The sequence below is a fragment of the Pangasianodon hypophthalmus genome, chromosome 26 (assembly GCF_027358585.1).
Source record: "Pangasianodon hypophthalmus isolate fPanHyp1 chromosome 26, fPanHyp1.pri, whole genome shotgun sequence".
Classification (NCBI taxonomy): domain Eukaryota; kingdom Metazoa; phylum Chordata; class Actinopteri; order Siluriformes; family Pangasiidae; genus Pangasianodon; species Pangasianodon hypophthalmus.
In genome coordinates, this window is record NC_069735.1 from 8,468,010 (window position 1) to 8,491,193 (window position 23,184).

General features: G+C 37.7%; 1 protein-coding gene across 1 annotated transcript in view; it reads right to left on the reverse strand.

Annotated features, from left to right (window-relative positions):
- The window catches only part of LOC113537751 (vang-like protein 1), a 59,002-nt gene that overhangs the window by 22,114 nt on the left and 13,704 nt on the right, over nt 1–23,184 (reverse strand). The window contains 2 exon segments of the mRNA XM_026932384.3: nt 1,670–1,799; nt 12,654–12,925. Of these exon segments, the coding sequence (XP_026788185.1) occupies nt 1,670–1,799; nt 12,654–12,724 (201 nt within the window). The 5' untranslated portion in view covers nt 12,725–12,925.

The following is a 23,184-nucleotide window of genomic DNA, read 5'->3' on the forward strand; positions in this document are numbered from 1 at the left end:
AAACAGAGACAGAAAGATACAGACAGAGACAGAAAAAGACAACAGGCATAAGGTGAGACAGAGGGAGAGAAAAACACAGAGAGAGAGAGAGAGAGAGAGAGAGAGAGAGAGAGAGATACAGACAGAGATAGAGACAGTGAGATTGGCAGAGAAAATAGGGGGATGGGGGTTGGGGGTTAATGACATGATGATGGTGACGTTACTCCACTGAAACCTCTGCTCCTGTAATGGTTCTAATTATAATTATATAAGCAGTGCTAATTATATAAGCAGTTTGAAAAAAAGGAAAAAGGAACACTTGGCTCTCCTCTGCATATCTTCACCTATTCATTCACTCGTTTGTGGGAGATGAGACTGAAATGAACTTCATCTTTATAACTGCATGCCAAATACCTCGCTTCCTTCATGCCATTCCTGAATCTGACTCAGCTTGTCGTTATGCTCAAGTCCAAAAACCGGAGTCCGTTACCAACAACAGTTTTATCTCAGCATTGCCCACAAACAGCACTTTATTCATAATCACTATGATTAACGAATCTAAAAATCCATAGGAGAAACTGAAATAAATCTAATTATCCTGTTTGCTTTTGCTTAATTTAAAAAAACCACCTGAAACAGTACTGAAGTGCTAACAGGAGCGTTGTGCATTTCCCATCATCAATACTGCTTTCTTATTTTTATTTTACTGAAGAATGATGTAGCTCAGGGGTGCTCACACTTCTATGATGAGATCTACTTTTTCATACTATTATTTCATATTATTATTATTATGGTAAGATCCACCATGTAAAACATGCAGGTACACTCTAAATTTGGAGTTTGAGAATTATTTTGAGAGATTTGTTTTTATTCAAATAATGTTATTCAATCAATATTCATTCAAAGAAATCGCAAAAGTAATATACAGCAGTGTGGGCGTGGTCGAGCATCAGTGGTAGATGGAGAGGAGGCGGGTCGAACCACAGGTAACGTGTGATGATTCTCACCTGTATCTTATTACCGCCAGTCTACTTAGTTGTGCCTCTTTGTGTGTTCAGTAACTCCCATACCCAGAGAGAAAGAGTGCGATATAGTTGGTGGAGCATGCGAGACACACACGAACACACCCACGCACGCACACACACACACACACGCCGCGAAGCGTGAACTTGAACTTGACAGAGCGAAAGCTGCGAGTCCGGGATGGACCCGTTTTGGTTGAGTTGTTTTGGGTTTGTTGAGTATTTGAAAGTGTGTTGAAAAGCGCGGACTGAATAAACCTGTCTCCTGAGTCTTCCTCCACACCCTCACACACCGGTGCTCTACTCTGACCTATAAAGAAGATTGATCAGTGGTTGTCTTGTGATGGACAGGTCGATCACGATCGACGTAATGAGCACCCCTGATGTAGCTTACGAAATCCAGTTTCGTTCGATTCATTTTTGATATCTGATGAAACAAAAACAGTTATTGGTAGCGGACACATTTCTGGATACTACGCTGTTCCATCTAGCACTTTAATGCTTTCTTTTAAAAAAAACGCTTAAAGGTTCTGCCCCTTTAGGAAGCTAGAATTATTATTCTGTAATTATACACAACAGTGCAAGTGAAACAAACAGCTTATTTCTTTAGTTCCCTGGTGGAGCAACCTGCAGAGGATAGGTATAAACCCCCAGTTACTATATCTCACCTGTGTTTCATCTCCTCGCATGGACTGGTCTCCCAACAGGGGCTCTGCAGGAGGAGCATTGATGGTGACAGACTTCTCCGAGCGACTGCTGTCTTTACTGCGAGACTTGTGTCGCTCTCTGCTGCGCTCCCTAAAAAAAGAAAAAAGAATGTGTGACATTGCATAAATCTATTCATTGGCTTACAATATTCATTCACTAGATTCATTTATTACATGAAGCTATTTGAATGCTGACAGAATTAACTGGTTGTATGTCTTCACAATTGTTTCTACAGTTATGCAGAAGTCCCCATGAAATGACTTCTTAGCTGTGATTTGATTCCTATGTTGACGTATTTCCTTCTGAAACCAGAAGTCAGAGTGACGTCTTGTTGAACTGCTAAAATGTTGGTTGGTGCGAATCATTAAATGGACATTCTGTACAAATGGTAAACCGACTGTAATGAATTTTGGTTTTGTATTGAAGCATCCGTTAGGCCATGATTGTTCAGTATTCATTTCTTGCTTGTAATGTTGGTATTGTCAGTTGCACTGAATAAGATTACGTAAGATGACATAATGCTAAGCATTGGCTAAAAGAATGCAATTGCTGTTAGGAATGCTAACATCTTTAGTGCAACTGTTCTGTAATTGACGCAGTAGTGTAGGTGCTTTTGTTGGGAGGAAATCACACTGTACTGAATAGCTACCATTGTGAAAGGCGACTGTAACAGTGGCTGGTTAAAGGGCTGAAGCAGCATTTATAGCTGTCTGGTTTTCATTGGGTTCTTTGTCATCGCTTGCTGTGCAAATCCGTTTTTTCATTCATACACAAACACGGCGCAGTTTAGCCAAGATAGACTAGAATGCAAACTATGCAGACAGCCAAAGCAGCCATAATCCTTGTGTGCTTGACTTTTTGAATTTATTTATTTATTTACTTACTGCATCAGCACAAAGACAGACACAGATACACAGAAAGCAAGCAGCTGTTCAAACTAGATAAAGTGGGAAATGCAGAAGGGATGACAAACCCGCCGCCCCCTGCTCCATCATGACGGCATGGCTGAAATGCTAACCTTTCCTTAGTGACCAGCTAGTAAACTCGCCAAGAAAGTAGCCTAAGTAGTAGCCCATTTATTTCTAATTCTCTTACAAAGCAATCGTTCTCTCTTCAGGACCACTTTTAATATCTTTTATAACTTCTGCTGATTCATTTTAAACCATTTGAGTATACAGTACACCCACTGTCCACTTTAATAGGAACACCTGTTCATTCATGCAATTATCCAATCAATCATGTGGCAGCAGCACAATGCATAAAATTATGCAGATACAGGTCAAGAGCTTCAGTTAATGTTCAGTTAATGATGCTCTGACCCAGTCTTCTAGCCAATCCAATTTGGCCCTTGTCAAAGTCCCTCAGATCCTTATGCTTGCCCATTTTTCTTGCTTCCAACACATCAACTTTGAGAACTGACTGTTCACTTGCTGCCTAATATATCCCACCCTTTGACAGGTGCTATTGTAATGAGATAATCAATGTTATTCACTTCACCTGTCAGTGGTTTTAATGTTACAGCTGATCACTGTATAAGTAAATATAAATCCCCTTGATAAAATGACTAAGTAAACACATGGCATAAAATAGCAAGGGTTAGATACAGTCATATGCCAAGGAGAAAAAACATATTTTCTTAGCTATAACTTGAGTATGTGTCTACGACAAGATAACAGATCAACACCTCACATGAATGAACTTTGGTAAGGCTTCAGCTGACGTGAAGAATTAACCTTAGAGAAAACACTCGATACTAACTGACAGAAGTTTAGGACAAACAGCTGGTGAGCATTTAGTAGGAAAATCTTGTGAATTCTTCAAGTGAATTCTTATGTCTTCACTTTAAATCTATTTAAAACGTGGACAATTTCACATAATCCAGTTTGACAGCTGCATGACACTGGACTTGTTAGGAAGTTTTGTCTCTTGTTAGATAATGTGGTGAAGCATAACCATGTAAAATAAAAACATTCTCTAGTTAGAGTGTTCGACTAGTCTGAGTGAATATGGAAACCCAACGGTAAATATGGAAATCCCCACAGTGAGGAAACTTTCTGAGGCTGCTTTATATAAACCATAAAAATAAACATGGTATATAGAGGATATCCTGAAGTTTTGACAGACACACTGCTTAGTCGCTCTAAATGTTGTGATTTCCATCACCCGCTTCCCTTTCCATAGCACAGGAGTTCAAATTCATGAACTCTGTAAGAAAGATGAATGAAACATGGATTTGAAAAAATGCTATCTGGTGTACATGGGTAATAAAAGCAGGAAGTGGTCTGAGTGTAAGACACACTGGGTCATGGCATCCAATGTTTTTACTCAGGTTTTGAAAACTACTAGCACTGTCATGGCTCTTCATCATAATCAAATGGATCTATGTCCTGTTATATCATTTAAGTTTATAGGTATGTATCCATCCAAATGTTGTGCAGTTAAGGAGTAAATCAAAAAGGGGTGTGCTGTTAATCATAAACAACTAGGTGGTGGTGTGATTTAGCCTGATGCAGAATAGTTTCTGTTACCACCCCCGTTTCCAATAACATCTCATGAAGTGCTTTATTCCATTTATACCACAGCAATCTGTCAACAATTACAAATTTTAATTTATTAAATTTTTCTTTCTCTCAAAGTTAATACGACCAAAAAAGCAGTTTGCCATGTTAGAGAGAAACCACAAAACTCTCCATTTTGAAGACTTTACTGTGTCAGAAATGCTTTACCTCTGACTGTTACAAAGCTCTGACACTGGAGACTCCTTCCAAAAACTGTAAATAAATGTACCTTCACCTTAAGAAACAATTATAGACAATTATTACAAGAAACAAGCAATTACACGTTTTTAAAATTCATTTATACGAACCATCCTTTATTCAAGTCCCTGTGTAACTATAGAATGAGTGCATTAATATAAACCTTGCAGCTGGACCTACTGTCAGAGCGTCTGTTACAGAAAATAAATTAACGCCTTCTGACCAATCAGAATTGAGAATTAAACAGTGGTATGTTGAACCACACTGTGGTATAAAGTACATCTAAATTCAGCACAACAAAATATGACGGTCACTTAAGTTAGCTCTTTCGATGTTATGATGTACTAAAATAATGTTTTCATCACGCAATCAAAAATCAAAAAGATTTTCTGATGTACAATCCATGTTTTCTTTTGTTCTCTTGTGAATGCTAGAATTTGCTGGTTCCGACTATTGATGAGAAAGTGGTTATGATTATGATTACTCTGCCTGTCTTGCTTTGACTCCAGCTACCTGTTATAACTAGAACTGGTGGAAACGCCCTAAAAACTCTGTCTCTTGAGTGTTACATGTACCACACCCCTACCTGAGCTAAACCAGAAATGTTTTTCACTCCAGCATTTGCAAATAATTGAACCATAAATCATCTGGAGAGTGAAAGAAAAAAAAAATGCAGGTTCTGGCATTCCGAGTTCATCCTGTGAAATCTCAGAGGGGAACTCCAGCGCCTGGCTCTGTTTAGAAATTTCACCACTTGGCCTATTGTTCTAAAATGCACCATTAATGTTTAAGGTTTATGGTACGAATCTTCTAATACAACAGAGTACCGAAAGGACTTTTACTTTGGCAGAGTGCCAAAACTTTTACAACACAAGCGGAGTGAGTTGGACGTGAGGATGCTATAAATAATTTATGCTTCTAATCTACTGGGATGTGAACCTAGTGACTCACCTCAACCCAGAATCACATTATACACAGTGAGTCATACATGACAAGAATCAGAATCAATGTATTGATATAATTAGTGAAATCAGAGTATTACACAAATGGCCCCTGGGTCTACAACAGAATTGGACAAATCCTGGTCAAATAAATGTCTTTCAGCTTGATATCTCAGAACAGGGTTGAATTTATAAACCTTCTCAGACTAAAGCTGAAGCTCTAGGAACAGTATTAGCCTTTCATAGTGAGTATAATCATATGTGTGGATGGTTGCTTGGGCTCTGGAACCAGCTGATATCTAGGATCTGTCTTATTCATCCAATAACATCCCGCATAGTGGCATAGCATTGCTGCTTCACAGTTCCCTGGTTTCATCGTGAGCTCGGGTTACTGTCTGTGTGGAGTTTCTGCGCATGTTCTCCTCACATCCGTGTGCGTTTCCGGCAGATACTCCGGTTTCCTCCAACCTCCCAAAAATATCTTGGTTATCCTGCATTTCAATATTGTTTTTAATAAGCTCTTGCAAACTTGCAGCTGGAAGTGTATGGAACTGACATGAATAGCAACTTGTAGCACAAGGAGAAGTAAGGAATATAAGAAAACAAATTTCCCCAATAATAAAATAATTGGAAATATGGAAATAATAAAACTGTCGGTTTCCTTCAACCTATTTCGTGAGTGTCTTCTTGACACGAGCTATATCAGGCTGTCAACTAGATCCATGGTTCTCTAAATGGGGCCCAGGGACACCCGGGGTGTTTTTTTTTTTTTTTTTTTTTTTTAAATTCAGGTACAGCAGTGGAAACCACAACCCATCATTATCAAAGTTAAAGATTAGATTTATTATTGATTTCTTATACTGTATTCAGTTGGTCACTTGAAATTGGTTTCAATTCGTCCAAACCTCAATAGCTCTCAAACAAACAAGCTTGGACTATAATGTGTCCTGTTGGTTGAGTAGATGTTCAGGAAAAGAAAGGTCTGTTGCTCCAATAAATAGACAAAATATTATTTCTCCATATTTAAATAATGTACATGAAATAATTCTGTACTAAGGGGGTCTGTGGAAAGTTAATAAGTTAATGGGTTCCTGGCTACAAAAAAAACTTGATAACTTGCTAAACATAAACGGTTGAGTAACTAAACACCCAATCTCAATACAGCACATAAAATGTCATACTTTGAAATATTAGTTTTTATAGCTTCTGCTTCAGCTTCTTTTTCTACCAGTTTTTAGCTCCAGCTTGGAAACTGTACAATTATGTTGGCTGAATTCCTCAACCCTTCAAAGACTCAACTACCAACTTTGATTTCAATGGATAAAGTAATTTTAAAAATCCTTATGAAGAGCACTGGGATTCACCCAAGGAAAAAAATGTTGATTAGTACGTGTTAAAACAGTACTGGGCTAGTCTACATTGATTTTTCCTTGCTGAGCGCCAAAACCGGCCTTCACTTAATGGTGACAGTGGCAGATAAATTAGCACTTAAAAGGAGCTACCTCATTTTGGATTCAGTAGTAGACGCTGTAAGACTTGATTAATGGTATTTGACTTCCAGTGTTGCTTCCAAATACAGGTATTAGAGCGAAGTAGACGTGCTTCCTGTGGGGGTTTGGGGTTCTGCCAGCTTTTCCCTTATTTGGGCCAACATTCTGAATGAAACTGCGCTAACATCCAGCAGTCGATCAAAGAGAAACTCATAAATCTCCTTGTTCGTTTTCACGCCAGCTTGAGCATCTGAGCAAGAAAGCCTACTCATTTATGCAGAGAGATTAGCCCATTAGCTAAAGGCCAATAACTCCTGAGGCTTACTTTATGCAAGCTAATGGTCAGAAATGAAAGAGCAGCCAGTTCTGATTTCACTGAGTCTCAGCATTAAACTAAATTACTGCGTTACTGCAGAGTTAAGTGCTTCTCATTGCCTCCTTTACTACCTGAACATGCTGAACTCGGAGAAAGACTGCAGTTAAATACTATACGTGCTACATTATAATTCTCATTATACAAGTATAACTGTTATATCTCATTATCGCTGGATAAAATCTTTCAAGGAAAGATAAAAATCTAGCAAAGAACAGTGCTTTATAGTGCAGTGCTCATGAATTAATGATAAATTCTTCGTTTTAAGGGCTATAAATAATTGATTTACTTCCTAATCAAGGGGTGTCTGATGGAGCATCTCTCCTGAAAATCTCCTCAAATGTGACAATAAGCATTTAGTAAAAAGCTACGGTGCAGGTGATGGACTGCCTTGGCAATTTTCTAACATGTCAGACAATTACAGCAATTACAGATAGAAGACAAGGCATTCAGAAACGTAAGGCTTACACACCAATGCGCTAGAAAGCATTTCCCCATTACAATGGAGCCATCCTTTGCAGAAGAGCCTGGAGGACACATTGCCTAATCCAGCGAGACGGGGTTTTGTAACTTCTAAGCTCCCCTTTGCCCCTGAAGGATAAGTGCCTTTGACACTGGGATATTTAATTCATTCTGGGAAGCATATAATTAGGATTAGGCAAATCAAAAAGCTCAATTTTTCACACAAGCTAGCTAGTGGGACTCTGAAACTAATTAGTAAAGGACAGAAGACAGAAATATAGAAGTGCTCATATTTAACAAACTGTCACTAAAGTAACTAGTATTTTGGTTGTTTTTTGAAACTTTATGCCTGTCTTTAGTTCAATCAACAAATCACATGGCAAGACATTGCAGCATGCTTTCTGAAGATTTATAATAACGATTATAGTTTAAAAGTGCCTCTGTGATGTTATACAAAAATAATTACACTACAGCAATTTACCAACGATTACAATGTTTAATTTATTAATGAACGAAACGTCACGCATTTTAAAGCTTTATAGTTAGATTTAATGTTGTAGACTATCCAAGAGAAAAGCTAGTATGTGTTCTCACTTATGTTAAATCTGTGATAAACAGTCATTCCCTCTCTCTCCCTTTCTCTCTCTCTCTCTCTCTCTCTCACACACACACACACACACACACACACAAAGCGCAGCCTGTCATTTTTCCGAGAAAACGGAGGAAACAGAAACCATTACTGAAACTGAGAGTGCTTACAACTGAGACTCCTTCCATATAAACATCTCCTAACAAAAAACTTCAGCACATCAACAATTATAAGAATTACTTTATTAAACAACATCCCGTTTGAAAATCTGTTTATTATTAGTTTTAGATTACTTGGAGTGTCCGCCAGCATACAAATCCCTGTGTATGAGCTGTTACTATAGAAACAGTAACATATTAGAACGAGTGCATGAATATTAACGTTCATGTTACAGCAGGAACTACCTGTACTGTGCAAAATAATGCACACCTTCTGACCAATCAGATTCGAGCATTCAACAGCGCTATGGTAGCTATAATTCCAAATATTTCCAGATTCTCGCAAAAGATAAAGTCTCAATCTTTAGAGAGCTGCATCACAAAATGCCAATGCATTACACACAAATGCATTTACGACTACGGTCAGGTAGTAAATTATTTGTCACCAAAATGCTTGGGGTTGTTCATGATCACCCTGGCGAAACCAGGATAACCAGTTTTTATGTTTTAAACACACACTGATTTATAAGCCGCTCCGACTTAACTGTACCTCATAACTTTAGCTTTGAAAAGTGCCCTGAAGTGATTGTGTGTTTATTCTTGTAAGTAGCAATCACTGTAGTGAGTCCCACAGGAACCTTTTATTCTCACAGCTGGCCTGGGAAACAAAAAGGTAGATTTAAAGCCCTTTAAATTCATTTACTCTGTGGTATTACTGCGCGTATGAACTCTGAGTCTCAGATTTGATATTTCCTACTGCTCTTGATCTTCTATATGTATATTTTTACTTGTTATTACATTCTATAACAGATTGTAATAACGTGCTCTCCATGTCACATTATAAGATAAGATAACCTGTGACTAAAGAACATTACTATGTTCTGCTTATGTCATCAATCATTGAGATCTGGGCTCGTGCAGAAAATGATGGACAAGTAGGTTCATTTAAATTTGACACTAGTGTGAAGCACCTCGATTCCGTAACTATATCATGAGCTACTTGTTCTGAATCCCACAGCCTGCTGCACCACATACATCAGCCGTGAGCTGTCTGTCTGTAAAACGCTTTTTACTAGGCAGATTAATCAGCATGCACAGATTTCAGAGGAGCTTTTCAGAATCAGGAACATGCAGGTATGTCGAAATACTGACAAAACCGAGCGAAACATAGAGAAAATGGCCAAATTAGCAAATCCTATTGAATAATATCGTTTACAGTCAAGGACAAAACCTCACAGGTCATAGCGAAATGTTGGCCAGTGACTCAATTTTTGTCGATGTTGCAAACACAATGTGTCCCATTAGACACTTAATATCATAATAATAAACTCATTCATTTCCTTTAGTCTGCATTAATGCACTTAACTAATAAACTAATTCACCGTATGTTATTATATTACAATAGCTACCACTTTTCAGCCCTGTCAGCTTCCTGTCAACCAACCCATGGGACTGGGAAGCACATTGGAGCGTTTACCTGCCTAGTGGCCTAGCTAATAAATTCATGATTTGTCCATCCCTGAAGAAAAGGAAAAGTCTCTAAGGAAATGTAAAAAGTGAGCTGGGGAATGAAGTAGGAAGGAAAGAGAGAAAAGTATCCATTTCCCTGAGCCTCCAAAACCTTAGAGCCAATGAAGGCACTGGTGCAAGAAAAATGAAAAGACATGGAGATAGAGGTGTACTGACCCCCAAGAGAGAGAGAGAGAGAGAGAGAGAGAGAGAGAGAGAGAGAGAGAGAGCAGAGTGATACAAAGAAAGGAAGGATTAGTATCCAAGTTGCTTCAGCACCTGTCTACTACTGACTTCCTGAACCTGTCGGTCAGAGCAATTTAACCAGTGACAGATAAATAGCCCAGAGAAAACTAACCCGCCGAACAGCGGGAAGAAAGAAAGGGGGAGAAAAGAAGACATTCAAAGAACATGAGTCAAGGCTTTGTAACCCTAGTATTATAAGTTCTTTTTCATGTGGTTTTTTTTTATAGTGCAAGTCATCCAAAACTATAAATTTTATACAACCCCAATTCCAAAAAAGTTGGGCCAGTATGGAAAATGCTAATAAAAACAAAAAGGAGTGATTTGTAAATTCTATTCACCCTGAGTTTTTTTTTTTTTTTTTGTCATACACACTAATTTCAAATCTGATGACTGTAACAATGCAAAGTTGGGACAGTTGAGTGTTGAGTTACCACTGTGTAACCACCATTTCTTTTAATAACACTTATCATGCGTTTGGGCACTGAAGACACCAGTTGATTAAGTTCAGCAAATGGAATTTTCCCACGTTCTTCCAGGTCTTCAGCTACGCAATTGTACGGGATTTGAGTGCCTTTTTTTTAACGCTTCATGCACCACACCTTCTCAATCAGAGACAGGTCAGGACTGCAGGCAGGCCAATCTAGCACTTCTACTTTCTGCTTACGCCGCTGTGCACTTGTAATCTGGGCAGAACGTGGCTTGGTGTTGTCCTGCTGGAAAATGCAGGAATGTCCCTGGAAAAGACTGTGTCTGGATGGCAGCATATGTTGCTCTAAAATGTGTACACATCGCTCTGCATTAATGATGTCCTCACAGATGTGCAAGTTCCCCATGCCACAGGCACTGACACACCCCCACACCAGGACAGATGCTGGCTTTTGGACCCGACACTGATAACAGCTTGGACAGTTTTTTTTCCTGTTTGGCCTGAAAAACATGACGGCTGTTTTGCCCAAAAAGTATTTGAATTGTTGACTCGTCAGACAACAAAACCCGCTTCCACTGTGCTACTGTCCATCTCAGATGAGACCGAGCCCAGAGAAGTTGGCAGCACTTCTGGAAAGTGTTGATGTATGGCTTCTACTTCGCATTGGAAAGCTTTAACTTGCGTCTGTAGATGCAGCTGCGAATGGTGTCGACTAACAAAGGCGTTTACCGAAGTATTCCCATGATATCATTACAGAAACATGATGAGTTTTAAGACAGTGACGTCTGAGGGATTGGAAGTCATGCGCGCTCAGAAGTGTTTTTCGACCTTACCATTTACGCACCGAGATTTAACCAGATTCCTTGAATCTTTTAATTATATTGAGCACAGTAGAGGGAGAAATGCACAAAATCCTACCCATTTGTCGTTGGGGAATGTTGTTTTTAAAATGCGGGATTATTCACTGACGCATCTGTTGGCAAATTGGCGAGTCTCGACCCATCCTCGGAGAGGTATAACACGACTGCCTCACCTGTTTCACATCGAATTGTTATTTCAACTTCTCACATCGTTATTACTCCTAAATTGCCCCGTCCCAACTTTTTTGGAATTGTGTTGCAGGCATCAATTTCAGAATAAACATATGTCTTCAAAAAAACAATGAAGTTGATTAGGTAAAACATGAAATACCTTGTCTTTTTTTTTACTATTTATGCTTGAATACAAGTGAAAGTAAATTTACAAATTCATTTAACATCCCAATGTTTTTGGAATTGGGGTTGTAAAAGTTCTCAGCTGGGCAGTCATGATGCTGGCTGAATATGCAACAAAGTCCAAACAAGGTACATTTTCTGGTCTACTGTGCAACTTTCCATGAAGCCATAATGCAGTTATGAAGCTATAATACACAGGAGAAACATTGATATTACTGGATAATTAGTGTTGTACTGTTGCACCAGGATAATTCACATTTGCATAGTCTAGACTGAACATTACTGTTTCCTCAAACTTTGGATGTTTTAATGCAACTTTACAGAGCATCCTGATTTTGTTTTGAAGCTACTTGGCTATTGTGAAATATAAAAATGAGAGCCGTTGAAGAACAAGATTTACAGTCATCACACTACATCAGCGAGATGAAATGCACTAGCAATTAGCTTTGAGATGTAAAATTGTCGATCATCTGAATTATTTTACTATTTCTTTACCAAATCTGTTGAATATATCAACAATTTGTTACAGCCCTAGTCCATGTGTAACTAGCTCATTAAGGTTATGATACCAAAATTGGGTATTTTCCTCATGTTTTGAAATGTTATGAAATGTTTTATAATAATTCTACTACCTGCATAGTACATTCTGTGGGAATCTTCCACATGTACAAAAAAAAAAATCTAGGGATGATTTTTCTGATGATGAGATTTGTCTCAGAATGAGACTGTAAGTATAAAGTTCTTTCGTACGTATGCATTATTTTTATATTCTCTCTTACCCATGTCTGTGGGATCCTCTCGACCGGCCTGAGTGGTACGAGTAGCCGGAGTAGGTGGACTCGGTGTCCATGGTAACGTGTTCCAGCCCCAGCGATTGGCTGAGGGCGTTTTGTATGTTGCTCGGCTTGGCGGTGGGCAGGTGTAGCAGGAGCTTGTGGGCGTTTTTATCTGGCAGTAGGTGGAACTCACTCAGGAGATTGGCGTAGAGTGTGCGCTGTCGAGTGTCAATCTCGGACACGAGCCTGGAGGCTCCCAGCCATCAAACATCAATCTGAAAAGACAATTTCAGCAAAATTGTGATTTTTGAATCTCAAGAGCAGCCATTTTTATTATGTCCAACATTCTTAATGTCATCTTAAGTTAATCTTAAGCATGACAACCCAGTGACAAGAGTTTGGCCAATCACAACACTGTGTATATACATGTACATCCATTAATAAATAGATAAATAAAATAAATGCCACAATACAGGGGAAGAACTGTGGAATAATGACACTACTGTGTTGCTAATTGCTTACTCCCAAATTGTGGAAGAGTAGATAATGCAATTGTCCAACAGTCATATTACACAAGTTAACAGTCTAGCTTGTTCCTTCTGCCTTTAAGTAGTAGACAGTGAAAACCAATTACTTTATTTTTAGAACTGACCTTTCTGTTATACCTAATGCATTACACCTTTATACACAAATGAAATGAAATATTGCAGTATTTTGTATTGACGCTGAAAGGAGAATGTTGAATGTTGAAATTTGAAGGACAATCCATGATTTTCCCAATTTGTTGAAATCTTGAAATGTATAATGTATGTTGTATCCAGTCCATCTAATTTCATCTAGTGATTTAGACAATGCTAATGGTTGGTCCAATTATTTATTTTTGCAACAGCTGCCAGCTTACTTCTCTAAAGTACAAGTGTCCTAAGGCAAAAAGAGACGAAAGAGAAAGAATTTCACAGGACAAAGCTCCAACAATTCAATATATATATATATATATATATATATATATATATATATATATATATATATATATATATATATATATATAAAATTATTATAAATTTTTTTTTACGTCAGTATGGATTCACTATACTCTCCATTGAGCGCATGGGTCTGGGTTTTGAAATGAAAGAACATCAGTATGACTTTTAAAGCTTTGAACTCAGGCAGCAGTGCCAAAATAGTGCAGCGGGGGCAAACACCATTATCGGTAACTGTGTGAATGACTTATTGCTTAGTAGCCATGCTCGTTTTCTGTTTTGCTATAATAGTGTTAGGTCATGTTAAGCATGAGTAGACAGCACTACTGGCCATAACAGGGCTACCAGGTGGTGGAAAATGCTTGAGTAATTGTACTTTGTTAGTAAACTTGTGTATAATTTTGGGGTACTTATACCTTGAATATTATTGAAATTGAATACTTGGACTCTTACTTATTTATGTTTCCAAAAAAATTACTTTTTACGCTTTATATTTTTATTTAGACCTTTAAAGTATCATCAAATATTAAAGACCTCTTCTTCTTTCATCCATTCAACAACTGTTCACTATACGTCAATCGAATGGGCTCAGTTTAGCATCCAGTCACGTAACTATCAGAAATCGTGTTGATTCGTCATTCGTCGTGACCTTCTCATGCTACACAGTGTAGTAGTGCTCTAGCTATCTGCGTTCACTTGAATACAGATATTTCTCCAGACTGCAGTGTGGAACTTGAGGATAAGCACTCCTGGCTCTACCTCAATGTCTGTAAAATAATTCAATATGCTGGAGTAAGCAAAAACTCATATAAAGTGGGGCGTCTCCTTTGTCTCCCTAGAAGGCACAAACTCCATGTAATTTAAAAAAGCATGTTGATGTAAGTTTTGCCAATTAGCTAGTTATATTTAATAATTGTTAATAGTTATATTTAACTAGTTAATATTTAAGTTAGTCTGTTTTCTTTGCCAATGCCTGGTTACACTAGCATCAATTCCATTAGCTAACTTAATCGGCTATGCAGCAAGTCAAATTCCAGCTAATGATAAATATTGTTATGAACACAGTATTTTACTTCTGATTAATTACCTACCATTAGTCATGCATATAACTAACGAACTTACAGAGATTAAATGATGTTTTCAGGCAAACTGGTGTAGCTTTGGTGTACTCTAAAATGAAACCATTTTAGATACATTATAAAAGTTTTCATCATCAGTTCAAAAAACTACTTTTTTATACATGATAAGTACATTTAAAGTAGCTTTACTTGAGTATTTTTCACCAGATACTTAAGTATATTCTCTCAGTACAGCTTCCACTTGCTGACTGTTTACAGAATATGAAGAATATGCATATATGAAAATGTAAAATCCTGTATTTGGAAAGGCAATATGAGTAGAGCCGAGTGAAATGCTTGCACAGGGTCGCATTGTGATGAAGATCCACCACTGCCAGAATGTGACAAATAGCACTACTCTCATAGCTCGACAACTTATCAGCCTGATTCCCAGGCCACGTCACACCATCGCCAGAGAGACAGAGAGACACGCTACATGCGAAATTAAGACTGACAGTTACTGAGTGATATTCCGAGGTTTCACTGAGATAAAAGTCAGGCTAAAATTGCAACACTCACTTCATATCTGCCACCACACACACACCCACACACACCCACACACACCCACCCACCCACACACACAGCAGCACGATGAAGATTTCAGAGAATGAGATCAATCAGGTCAATCTTGTGTTTCAAAATAAGATCATACAGGTGGAAGAACAGACCTTTCTGTTCAATTCTTCTTCATAGATACTTCATACTATGCAGATAAAAATGGCTTCAACGTTAAGCCTAGAGCCATCCTAATCAGACTGCATTCACGTGTGAAGTAGATGACTGTCACTCATTTGCTCAGACCATGCGAATCTTCTTCATAACTACGCAACAATGTCATCATTTTTTTGCTGAACCAGGCTCTGGCTGAATAGAAGTAGTTATAATTGCTAGCTAGAGTTTTCATTATTACTGCTGAATTGTGAGTCACAATCGGTGGCACGGGTGCCCAATTTTCCACAAGAAGTGCGTATGTGTGCGTGCGTGTGTGTGTGTGCGTGTGTGTGTCTGTTTCTCTAAGCATGTATGATCGGGGTGGAGAGTAAAAACCCCACTTCTCTGTGGTGTGTTTATAATCATTATGATCGTACTCTTTTCAGAAGGAAATCCACAGAAGACCCAGTTTAACAGCACCGGGAGAAATCAGACATAGAGAGGGCCCTGTGGTGTTTTTCAAGACGCTCAGCTGTGATTTTAAAAGACTTTAATGAGTCTTTGTTTATAAAGAGACGACAGAAATAGAGAGTGCCAGGCCTGGGACATGCCACCAGCTTCATTCAGCTTCAGTGTGTAGATCTACAGCTGAATATTAAGGGTTCAGGCAGGAACTGACAAGCTGAGCCTTGCCCAAAAGCTGCAGTGTGAATATATATATATATATATATATATATATGTGTGTGTGTGTGTGTGTGTGTAAGATTTTACTCTAGGTGTGTGTGTAAAATAGAGCACGAGAGAGAGAGAGCTGTCTACTAAGCACACACATAAACACACAGACACACGCACACACACTTAAATACACACATGTATTCAGGTGTGAAGTAGATGACTGTCTCACACACACACACACACACACACAAACACATCACCTCTGCTCTACGCAGTCTGAGTCTGGAGACAAAACTGAATCACACTGGAAATAACTGCATTCCTGGAGAGAGAGAGTATACAAACTACAGATACACAACTAAAGAAATACCACACACACACAAAAAAAAAACAGATTTCTAATATTGTATATAGTTTTTTTTTAAATCATAAAATCAGCATAATGATCGCCACTAAAACACTTGTCTGAATTTCGTATGTTTCGAGTATGTTTTATTATCAGCAGGCACAGAATCTCTGAAACAAAAATGTTTTGTATTAACACAATGCATTATGCGCTGCCTTATTGTTATGCACAGAGTAAAGATATTTTCTCCAGCGTCTCACTCTATGTCTGCACTAGCAAGCTACAAGATGACAATGTGGCATCTCAAGTGAGATTCGCAAATTAGATAGACAAGATAAAGTGACAAATCCAAAGGATTGATGATTCCTCGACCAATCCTGTTCAATTCAATTTCTTCAGTTCCCCACTCACAACTTCCTACCTGCAATTAGTTCCCACTTACTAACTGATGTGCAAAGAAGAAGAAAAGACTCTTATCCACGGATTCATCATATTTTGTTATATACAACCTCTCATTAAACATGTATAAAGACATTACGAAGAAAAATAAAGCTTGGAAGGAAGCCATAGAGATTGGAGAGCACACCAAAATAGCTAGCACCTTTAGCTTGTTTAACTAGTACAAAGCCTAGAACGTAACAAGTAAATCAAACGTAAATACATTTTAAACAACTGATGTGTATAAATTGTACAGTGTGCTGCAGGCCCATAAGTGACAACAGTATTGGTTGCTACACGCCCACAAGAGAAAAACTACAAGCTACGTTTAAAGAGAGAATCAAAATGCATCTTTTTTTCTCACTGCTAATTATAGATTTTTAGCACTGGATTTAATTATAGATTTTTAGCGCTGCATTTAATTACAGATTTTTAGCACTGGATTTAATTATAGATTTTTTGCACTGGATTTAATTATACATTTTAGAATTGGATTTATTTACAGGTTTTTAGCACCGGATTTAATTATAGATTTTTAGCATGGGATTTCATCACCGATTTTTAGCACTGGATCTACTTGCATGTTTTAGCACTCGATTTAAGTACAGATTTTTAGCACAAGATTTAATTATAGATTTTTAGCATTGGATTTAATTATATGTTTTAACACTGGATTTAATTATACACTGGATTTAATTGCACATTTTTAGAACTGGATTTATTTATAGATTTTTAGCACTGGATTTAATTACCGATTTTTAGCATTGGATTTAATTATATGTTTTAGCACTGGATTTAATTATACATTTTTAGAATTGGATTTAATTATAGATTTTTAGCATTGGGCTTAATTATAGATTTTTAGCACTGGATTTAATTGTATGTTTTAGCACTGGATTTGCACAGGGTTTATTTATAGATTGTTAGCACTGGGTCTGTCTGCTTTCTCAACATCAGCATGGATGCTTTGCCCAGAATATCTTCTATTGGCTGACACATGGTCACATCAAAAATACATTCCATCAAAATCTTAACTCAGATGAACTTTTTAAACAGACAATGGCATCATTTTTCTATAGCAGCATGCACTGTCCATCGACACATTGCTCGGAATGAGATCACTGGTCTGCGCATTTTTCGCTCCTTGTGAACACACTCCTTAAAATCCTTTTCTGTACAAAATGGTGACTCCCTTTGTGTGACTCTTTTCGTCCACCAACGCAGATCCTGACACGGAGGTGGAGAAGCAACAAAATTTCCAGCTGTCACCATTTCTATTCTCTCCTCACGCTATAAATAACAGCTGCTTAATCTGATAACACTGTGCTCACAAACCAGAAAGTGTGTTATTACTCCAACGTTACTACAGCACGATGTGTCTCCTGATATTTTAACAGGAGAACTTGACACCGCTAATAAGAGAATAGCAGTTGCTCTGGCATTTCGTAATTGCCAATACAATTTGCCTAGCTCTTGTTGCTAATTACCTTTGCTATGACAATTGCTACCATTGTATTTTTTTTTTTACTCTTGATTCACAGAACAAAAATTTGGTAAGATGATATCCCTGATGCAGAGACAAAAGACACAGTCGAGGCTTGGATTATTGAAACAGAAGTGGCTTGTAAATTTCCTTGTTTTTGAATTTGTGGGAAAGAGCAAGAGCAGGAAGAAAAAAGAAAGAAAGAGATTTAGTAGAGAGAGAGAGAAAGAGAGAGAGAGGTCATCCAGGTCATTATAAAGTAGCACTAAATGAAGGTGACTGGAAAAAGAAAAGAACTGAAATCCTGTTTACCTAAAAGTCTGAGGGCATTTGTGTAAAATACATGACTTTATAACGTGAAATCACGACTACAACCACTACAAGAAGTTATGTTTCGCACAGACATTCACTGACGCCCCAAAAACTGCTCTTAACCCAAATTCACACCAGACCGCATTGTGGGAACGGCATGTGGTGAGCAATCATTCAGTCTGAATCACATGTTTCACACACAGTACTGGAACAACAGCATGCAATTAGCACATGACTGTATATTATGATTTTTATTGTGATTTTGTGAATTCAGTGGATTTTTATGGACTTTGTGCTTCTATTCAAGTAAAGAGAAAAGCTTGTTAATATCGGACTTTTCACACACCGAGTCAGTGTGGACTCGTTTTTACTGAGTTTTGAGTGATCAGGAGATCTGTTATTTTCTTATCACAGAGAAATGCAAAGTTCCTGTCTATAGAAACTACACATATGTTACAGAAAACTAGAATCCGCTTGGTATTGTATCAGGCTATAATTTCTCAAATATGTACATTTTCTTCATTTTTAATTATGATTATTGATACATCCCAACTAGGCTTGTGTGATATTGATTTTTTTTCCCCCTCGAGATTTTCTATTTTAAAAGAATGTGATCAACGATTTAATCATCCAGAAATGCCAGCCCAAAAAAGACAGGAAAATGAGCTTTTCCACCATTTCAGTTTTAAGGAAAGTACATGAGTGTGTAATAATATTATCAGCTGTGCAGTTGGGAGCTGTGGCAATCACGAAAACTCAGCTGGATGGTGGATTTTTAAATGATTCTGCTGTAATACACAGTAACCAAAAAAACAAAAATTAAAAAACCATAACAGCACATTTTGATATAATCCTTTTAGGTTGTCTAATGTTCACATGACCGACATTTACATTGTTTATGCTGCTCACAGTGTTAATCAGGGAAACATCAGTCAAAAAAAAAAAAGTGTATTTAATCAATCTCTAATTATCATCACCATTAATGGTATTTGTAAAGAGTTAGATCTGACACTTTGCAGGATTTTTTTAAATTTTTGGGTCAAATACTTATCTATCAGGGAAGAACTGGAAAAACCATTTTGACCATTTTGAGTCATGTTTTTTGCGACATTTCTAACAAATATACTTAACTAAATATAAATTAAATATATAATGTCTCATGTTACCTAAGTTGAACATACACTGATAGATTTTATTTTACATCAATGAACTTAAAACATTCTCCATTTACCTTGACAAAAAGTGAGGCAGTCTGCAGGATTGGAGGGGGGGGAAGGGGGCGTGGCTTTCAGGAAGTATCGGTTAATATCAGAGATTCCAAAACCCCCTAGCAGACTGTCCCAGATTCACGTGTCGATTGGCTCACGTCTCGTTTTATTGGGGAAAAATGCCTGCTCCTTTGGTGTATACAATGATCAGCCATAACAGTAAAACCACCTGCCTAATATTGTGCAGTTCTCCATTGTGCTGCCAAAACAGCTCTGACTCGTTGAGGCATGGACTCCACAAGACCTCTGAAGGTGTGCTGTGATATCTGGCAAGTCGTTAGCAGCAGATCCTTTAAGACCTGTAAGTTGTGAGGTGGGGCCTCCACGGATCAGACTTGTCAGCTGTCCTTCCTTTTGGTTGATACTAACCACTGCATACCGGGAACACCCCTCAAGACCTGCTGTTTTGGAGATGCTCTAACCCAGTCATCTAGCCATCACAATTTGGTCCTTGTCACAGTCGCTCAGATCCTTACGCTTGCCCATTTTTCCTGCTTCCAACACATCAACTTCAAGAACTGACTGTTCACTTGCTGCCTAATATATCCCAGCCTTTGACAGGTGCCACTGTATCGAGATAATCAATGTTATTCACTTCACCCATCAGTGGTTTAAATGTTATGGCTGATTGGTGTATATTTGACTGATAACTTGTACAAGTGTACAACGTTTTTTCGGAGATCCTACAGCTGGCGCGTCTGGTAATTTCGGGATGTGATGATAATATCGTTATATCCCCTAATCTCTACACATAAGACCACTACCACCAGCTGACCAAAATACTCTGAATTATAAATCTAGGTTTGGTGCAAGCTACAGTGAAGAGAAAAAAAGGAAACCTGTGTGATCAATGAGAGACAGGTTACCATGACAACCGTGCTGTAAACAGTCTAACACAGTAATGGGGTGAGGAGTGTGGAAGCGAGGTGATGTAACACGTTATAAATAATATATCATTATTTTTAGATATCACCTGCCTTAATCTCCTCTACGAGTAGTAAGTGAGAACACATGCATTTCCCGGTTGCCTTCGGAGGCTGAGCGTTAGAAAAAAATTCACTGACTTCGAGCTCCATGTGTTTGTGATACCTGCTGCCGTACACAGTGGCTGAGATTAGTGTGATGGGAATCGATAGCATCTGTCAGAGAGACTCGCCGAGGCAGGAGGTGAAGTGGCAGGAGTAATCCACAGATCTCTCCTCCACACATCATCCACTACAGCGTCAAATCCAACAAGTCACGTTACACGGAACGCTATACACAGGCTTCCCAGACCTCGACAGTGCAAATTAGATAAGATTTCTTTGTAATGTCCATGTTGATAGCATCTCTGTTTATATAATCTCTCAGATAGTCTCTCTTTTACAGATCCACTGAGCCACAAATGTAAATATAATAGAGAGTAACTGAAGTATATCGTCAACCTGCTACCAAACTGTGGAAAAACAGTAGCTTTGGATATGATACGGTCAACATCAGATATTTCATCTGTATCATATCATACAAGAGCGGGACATAAAAATCCTCAGACAAAAACAAAAATCATTCATAATAATACTAATACTAATAATAATACTAATAATACTACTACTAATAATACTAATAAGTGCTTTAAAGGGTGAAATAAACAAACGCAAATAAAGAATTTTTTGTGAAAAAGGATAAAAATTATAAAATGAAATAATTAATAACAGTTAAGGAAAGAAAAAAAAAAAAATCAAATATGAAAAATAAAAAAAAGTAAAAAAAAAAAAATACAAGTACAATAATTAAAGTAGTATAAAAGTAATGTGCCAGTAAAAATCAGCCAAAAAAAATAACAGCTAGTTAAAATCTAAAATGATTAAATAAAAAAAAAAAAATATATATATATATATATATATATACATATATAAGCTGTTTTTTAAAATCAGTCATAAACAAAAAGCATTAATAGCAATAATCCATAACCAAATATAATAATTCAGCCAAAAAAAGCAATAATCCATAACCAATTTCCGTAGATTTGTATTTTGTTTTGGATTGTGGTGTGCTACGCCATGAAGTTGTTACAAATAAAAAATGACAAAGTTTCTGGAGCTAAAACTTGAAACAGAAATTCCTGCTGAATCCCTCAGGACAGGATTTGAAGCAGGCTGAAGTCCTGAATCCAGACACTGCATATTCATCCCTCCATCCCAACAATTCAAGGGATTATGTAAATATTAACTCCACTCATTAATAACAGCTAGGACCATGGGAGATTAAAAGAAAGCCCTCAAAGTCCAAATATTCAGATTGAAAAAATGAAAAATGACTCGGAATGTGGTGGCTTTACAGCCTGACAGTGTCATAAATCGAAGCGCTGCTGCAGTGTGTGTGATTCACAGGCTTGCTTCAGTTAATTAAACTGCAGCAGGAGGTTTACGATTGTAGACCAGGTTACAAGATGAGATCAGAGGCTGTGTTTCCAAAGCTTCTGTATGCATTGTTTCTTTACCAGCTTGACATTTTAGCGCATTTGCAGTGCTGGCATTTATTCGTCACATTCCTTTAGTCAAAGTGCTTTCCAAGAAACCAAAAATAGAGAGTGGATGTTTATAGTTAAAGGGACAACTCAGCAGAATTAGGTTCACGAGATTGCCTGACTATTGCTGATTGACACCAGTAATGCTTGTCGCTTTGGAGGAGTGAAGGCTGCAGCAACACTGACACTGGAAAGAAGAGGGCGTGGCCAGATATACGTAATATGTGTCATGTACATGTCACATCATTACAGCAAAAAAAAAAAAAACACAAAACCAGAAGCTGGTTGTGAATCAGCTGTAGCTGCTAGTTGCTCACATTAACATTTAGTCAGTTTTTTTTTTATTTATTATCCTATAACAAGGTCAGGAATGCTTACAAAACTGAATAAACCTAATAAGTCATAAGTCAACATCATTAAACTGAAGTAACAGCAGTGGAGATACTTACTGAATTCTTGTATAGTGAAGTAGCCCTGATAAACAACACGTTTCAGTTTCTTAATTTAAACCCTGTTCATGTTTTGCGAGCACAGGAAGCTAAGATGCATCAGAGAAAGATGTTTTGCTGTTATCTTTTTGCAAAGTCAGATAAGATCATTAGGCTATTAACGTTTGTATAGGATAAAAAAAATAGGCTACAAGGAAAAAGGTATTACGAGGTACAACACAATTTACGTTTGTCGATCTTGAAGCTACAGACATGTTTTCTAACAGACATTTAAATGGTCCACTTGATAGCCATCGCGATAGAATCTA